Genomic DNA, 6,332 nt, shown 5'->3' on the forward strand with positions numbered 1-6,332 from the left:
AAAGAGTCACATCACATGCATCAATCCAAATTAGAAAGTGGAGAGAATGAAATATCTAAGGTGAAACAGTTCACTTGCTGTGTTTAGATCATGAATTTAAGTAAAAATTTAAAAAAAAAAAAATCAGATAAAATGTGAATAAAATATAATTATATATCACCTATCATTTACCCAACTTGTTCCTTTTTCTTTCTAAATCTTTAACCAAATCCATGATCCAAACACAACCTTACAAATCTAGGTTCATGTAATAGACCAGGAATTCTACTGCATAACAATTTCACAAACAGGAGCTATAAATATAATCTGAATTCTACAGCTTCATAATTTATCCAAATCACCAATCTTGTTTTGTTCCTATGTGTGAACCATGCTAAAAAAAAATAAATAGAACCAAGAGCAATTTGTCTTCATAGGTTGAAAAATAAATGTAAACGTCGTACAGAAATGTCCAATTATATTTTAATGTCCATAGGAAGTTCTCCTCATCATCCTCATAAAGTCGTCCGCACTTACTTCTCCATCACCTGAACATTGCAAAATATACACTGAACTGAATTAATAAACATGGTAAAATTGAGAAAACCAGATTGGGGAACAATTTTGAACATGAACCATGAAGTAATGCACTTCTTCTACTCATTGACATTGTGACATTTGGCAGAACCATAAAATGTGAGTTTTTACAATCAAGTGTCTTGCTTCCGAGAAGATGAATATGTTGGGGGAAAAAGGAAGAATAAAACTGGGGGAGGGGTGGTAGCAAGAATGCTGGAAATTTTAAACTCTTTCTGACTGCTAACAAAAGGACTTCCCCTACAAGTTCAGTGAATGATGGTTTTGGCTCCTCAAATACAATAAAAAAATAATTTACTAAACTAATTGAATTAATAATTTTAATTGAACTATAATTTATATTAAAAAAAAAATCAATTTTATCTGTTGTTTCTGAAATTATATAGAATTCACAATGTTATTTGCTTTTCCTGAATGGGCAATCTTTTTAGATTTATGTATTAGGAACCAATGGATATTTCATTAATATTTTTGTTTCATCAACTACTGTGCCCACAAGTGCATGCTTAATTGTGATTGCACACATGAGAGAGAGAGAGAGAGAGAGAGAGGGGCTCATTCGGTCAATAATGAAGATTTTAACTGGTGTTGGGTTAATGATGCTTGAATATAGTCATCAGCATGTGATGATGACGTGGAGATTCTGGTGATTGCGATGGAATTCATTGGTGTGACAGTGAATGATATAGGTATGAACAGAAGTTGAGGTCGTTAGTAAGACTTGGACAGAGGTTGGCAATGTCATTTAACTGAATTAATAGCTTGGAAAGGGTAGAGCATAGAAAGGGCAACTAACAAAGGGAAGAAGGTTAGCAATGAAGTTAGTTATTACACAACTACTAATTCTATTAAAGAAATATTTAGGCCAGTACAATTGTGTGAATCAATTCAGCATATGTCAATTGCTATTTTTGAAAGCTACTCTAACAAAAATGGCCAGTTTACATAGCAGAAACTTCAGTTCAACAATGAATGCAGATCACGTAAAAAAGGGAAAAAAGGTTTGCTAGTGGCACTAACAAAACAGTTCTAAAATATAGTGTCTGGAGGTTCAAACAAATACCTGAAGCACACAGCATAAAGAATAATGCAAATCATAATAAAAAGAGGCGAACTTACGATCACGATCTGCTTCCTCTATCATCTCTTGAATCTCCTTGTCAGTAAAGCTCTCGCCCAGTTCCTTTGCAATTCGTTGAATGTCTGTGGCAGATATTGTTCCCTATATTCAAATGACAAAAAATCAGTTAGTCAAAAAAAAGGGACAAAATCAGGCAAGCATAATCATATTTTCACACATTTTTATCTTGGTCGATAATGTGGAATGCTTTCATAAGCTCTTCTTTAGTGTCCCTTTCTCCAATCTTGGCTGTCATCATATGCACAAACTCATCAAAATCAATTGCACCACTACCATCCTTGTCCACATCTGCAATCATTTGATTGATTTGCTGCATATGAAATAAAATGACACATCAGCTGGTATTCATGTTTTATCAAATAGAATGTCAGAATTGCACAAAAATCAATCAGTTGAGAGAGTATGCACTCTTCTATCAAGAAAATCAATCAGTAAAAAATATACTGTCCTAATTTTTATTGGAAATGAAACTTAATTAGCCAGTAAAAAGATCACAAAGGTGCAATCATTTGTAGCAAGAACAGCATTTGCAGCATATAAGTAAAAAAATGAGCAACAAAAAGCTGAAAAACACGGCAAAGAAAACAGGCCATTAACAGGGAAGATATTTGCAAATAAAAATAAGAAAGTAGGTTTATATTGGCAGTTTGGCATCCAAATGAAGCAACCTGCACATGAAAGAAAAGTTTAAAGTCTATTAGAAACGTCCAGTTCAATAGCCCCAGCTTTATGGCTTCTGTAAGACCACATTGTCATTCTAACAGCTTAGCCTAATTTAACCATCAGTTATAAACAATTACAAAAAATTAAATCCAAATTATTAACGCTAACCCTTCCAATACCTATTTGATGGTGATGATCTAAAGTTAGTGTAGAATTACAATGGATTAAATTAGCTAATTCAGATTGCTTTAGCAATCCCCACATTGGATTAGGTGACCAAGAGATTCTAATCAGTTTCAAACTCCACTGACATCAGACAAACCATATCAGCCTGTCAGTCAAATCACCAACTAGTTCACCTAGTTAGTTAGGTTAGAACTCAGGTGAATAAAGCATCAATTTAAAAAAACGAGAGTCCCAATTAGTGGACACAAAGGCTAATATCATCAAATAAAATTAAAATCTCGAACTAATTCATGAGAATGAAATTTGATTACATACCATTGTGTCTTGAACTCTGTTAAAAGGGTGAGAAAAAAAGCCACACGGATAAGAACAAATGACTAACTACTTGAAGGAAAGAGAGAGAGAGACTCCCATTGAATTGTAAGGCAGGTGCCTCTCCTTTGGCACCAATTCGTGTACATGTTAAAAGATACTATGCAGAAACCTATATTATTTTGGAGTACATCAAGTTGAGGTATTAGGATTTAGATATTACCTCCTCCGTCATTTCAAAGCCCAGTGCCCTGCAAATTATATAAGTTTAATATTTGCACTACTCATCAACCTAAAAGTCAATAGTGCTCAAGACAAAATATTCGTACCTCATTGCAACATTCAGCTCCTTGGCATCAATTGTGCCTACATGACATAAACAAATAAATTATAAAAAGTTCAAGAGATATATGTGTTCTCGTACAGAAGAAAAGATATTTCAATACCTGAGCCATCAGTGTCAAAGAGCTCAAATGCTTCCTTTATCTCTTGCCTCTTCTGTTGAGTTAAACCATGATGACGTCCTCTGTGTTTTTCCTTCCTAGATGCACCTCCATACGCACTTACCTGATGAGGTATTAGGATCCAAAGAAAATCTTCAGCAAACAAGTATAAATCCCAGAGAGCTTCAAAGAAATATCTAATTTACTGGAAAGGCAAGGTAAAAGCTATAAACCAAACCAAACCAAGCCTTAAGTCTCATCAAATGGGGTTGGCTACATAAATCATTCTTCTCTACTCGACTCTATCAACGGCCATTTGGTTAGTCAAATTAAGGAGATAGATATCTCTATTTACTACAGTAGCCTACGTCAATCGAGACCCGCCCCTTCCCCTACTACTTCTATCTACTGTCACTGTATCGCATCTCTTCACTACTGTCCCTGTTGGTCTCCGTTGTATATGATCAAACCATCTATATAGAGTTCTCTAGCTATATCACAATGAAGTTTAGAAAGTGATGAAAAATTGATCACGCCATACAGTTCAAGCAGAAAAGTCATCAATTCTATTGTTCTTACTTAATCAAGTAGGACAAAATCCCAAGTATGATGAACATAGGGTGTTAGATTTGAAACAACTACAAGCAATTCCTCTTACAAAGGCTTAATAATTAGAGCAACCTGAAATTCCAAAGACAAATACTAAATCATAATTAGCAGAGATGGAAGTGGGGAAGAGACAGTATTGCCTGGTTTCTAATTTAAATCATTCACTAATCGAAGCAAATCTGAAACACAATGCCCTGATGAATACGTTTAAGCTATTAAAGCGGTCAAATGATTCAATCTAATCCAGAGATGAGGAACCTTTGATCACATTTCACACCCAAGGCTGGGCAATTATTGTTTCTAAGCCACATAGTTGGATCTCACACAAAACTGGGCAACCATAAAGTAAAAGTGAAAATACATCAGCATTAGTTAGTTGCCAAATTAGTGTAGTATCTAAGGGACTGTTTGGTCTTACATTGTTCCATCTTGAATTAACTAACGCAAAATCTGTGAATTTATAAATGAGTTAATTTGGAAAAAAATAAGCTGAATTGTGAACAGAGCAGATTTTGAATCTCCCACTGTTAGAATAGAAAATTCAATTTTTGAAAAGGAACAAGAAAAAATTTATAATTTTAATAAAGTAAGTTATAAAATTTTGAGTTGTTTCATTACTACATCCAAACATATCATGTTATAAATGAGCAAATTCCAAATCGTCTCCATTTTCTTTTTGGTAAAATTTAACTCAAAGACCTTAACAATCTAGTGATCTATCATACAATTGAGTTAATATATTCCTTTTTTTCTTTTTTCCTAGGGTCTAGTATCTAGGGCTCTGCTCTGACTAATCACCCGGACCAGGTACATGCAATCCCCCATCCCACAGGCCTTGGAGTGGACAAGCGCTTCCTAAGAATCAAACTTGTAATCTACGCTTTTTGAGGCACTTATCATAATTCAACTTGCCACTTGGCTAACCCCTCAGGGGAATTTGTTTGCCTTTCTAGTATCAAAACAACCTGAATTCCTAGCTATATCAAGTTTCACCTAAACTGAAATGGATCAACCCATCTTTGGCTCAGATACGCTTTATTGTCCTCCAACTTTTTGAAAATTACTCTTTATATCTAGGGGTGATAAACTCATTAAAAACTCATTCAAGGTCAGTTCATTAAGTAAATAAGCAAACCTTAAATACATTTTGGAACTCCTTAAAGTTTTTAAACCAAACTTGAACAGTCAATTGCTTATTTGGCTCGGTTCGATAAGCCTAAAACTATAATAACAAATTATTCCTGCTCGGCTCGACAAAAGCTCATTTGAAGCTTGAACAGATATATAATTTTCAAACCAAACTTGAACAGTTAACGTATATCACCCCAATTTATATACTTCATCATTCAGAGGATCTTAATGTATAATTACATCATCTCCTTTAGCCCAGTAATTTTACAACTTAACAAACCAGATCTTATAACTGATTCTACATCAATTCATCAACCAAAACACAAACGTCATCAAACGAGGCGCAAAAAAGTACAATTATCCAAAAAATTAGGCAATAAATTTCCGATCATCAAAATCATATTGGTAGAAAGAACACACGAATCAGGGGGATTAAAACAGAACAAATACGAAATCGTGAAAATGAAATTTTCAGCAATAACTCAACAGATATGTATACATTAATATATGAAATGAAACAAATCAGGAAACGAACCATTGTTTGCTTCGATGATCTTCGCGACGATCTCTATCCCCGTAAGTTCTTCGATGATGATCTTCAACGTAGACTGGACATGTGATGATCTGGCGCTTGTTTTTGGTCAAACATCGGTTCGTGTATTTTTGGGCCTGGTGAAATGAGCTGACCCAGCTTAGAAAAATGTTAAGGCTGGCCTAAGGCTGGAGGATTGTATTTATACCTAAAATTATTAAGGACTCTCATTTTTTAAGTACTCCTGCTTTAATTATTTAAAATTTTATTTTACTCTTGTTATATCTTATTAATTTTTTTTAAATTATCCTCAAGGTAAGTTCAAATAATAAATAATAAACAAATTAGAAAAATTAAATTATTTTAAAAAAATTTCAATACAAAAAATAATTCTTAAATACAAAAAAAAAAAACCAAACTTATAAGCACATACGTATAATAAATACAGAAAAAAAACTTTTACATTATAAATTATCCACAAAAATACTCGTAAAAAAGTCAAAACTAAACTTATAAGTACATAAGTATTAGACACTAACAAGAAAGAGTAGTTCTCAAATAATGTATTATTTAAATGACAAAATAAAAACAACTCCTATAATATGATATTGTTAATTTAACTATTGAATCTTTTAATTTTTTTTCAAAAAAACGATATAGAAAATAATTGATGGTACTCTACAAAAATTGCGAAACCCCTTTATATAAATACTTACCTCTTTTTTGATGGATTGCTTCA

General features: G+C 33.2%; 1 protein-coding gene across 1 annotated transcript; it reads right to left on the bottom strand.

The window, feature by feature from the left end:
- Positions 1 to 278: 278 nt before the first annotated feature.
- LOC114307634 (caltractin) lies at positions 279 to 5,820 on the bottom strand. Its single transcript, XM_028253038.2, has 7 exons — positions 5,597 to 5,820; positions 3,325 to 3,445; positions 3,208 to 3,244; positions 3,102 to 3,129; positions 1,875 to 2,027; positions 1,696 to 1,798; positions 279 to 527 (listed from the first exon to the last, which is right to left on the bottom strand). Exons 1-7 carry the CDS (start codon positions 5,597 to 5,599, stop codon positions 463 to 465), a joined length of 510 nt encoding a protein of 169 aa, XP_028108839.1. The 5' UTR covers positions 5,600 to 5,820; the 3' UTR covers positions 279 to 462.
- Positions 5,821 to 6,332: the final 512 nt, after the last annotated feature.

The sequence above is a fragment of the Camellia sinensis genome, chromosome 4, assembly GCF_055761805.1.
Source record: "Camellia sinensis isolate YWXY chromosome 4, ASM5576180v1, whole genome shotgun sequence".
In the NCBI taxonomy this organism is placed as follows: domain Eukaryota; kingdom Viridiplantae; phylum Streptophyta; class Magnoliopsida; order Ericales; family Theaceae; genus Camellia; species Camellia sinensis.

Excerpts from the sequence above, each read along its gene's own strand:
- LOC114307634 (XM_028253038.2), bottom strand. Across the intron at positions 3,130-3,207 it reads GAGCTGAATGTTGCAATGAG|GGCACTGGGCTTTGAAATGA; the intron begins GTACGAATATTT and ends TATAATTTGCAG. Across the intron at positions 528-1,695 it reads AGAGGAAGCAGATCGTGATC|GTGATGGAGAAGTAAGTGCG; the intron begins GTAAGTTCGCCT and ends TGCAATGTTCAG.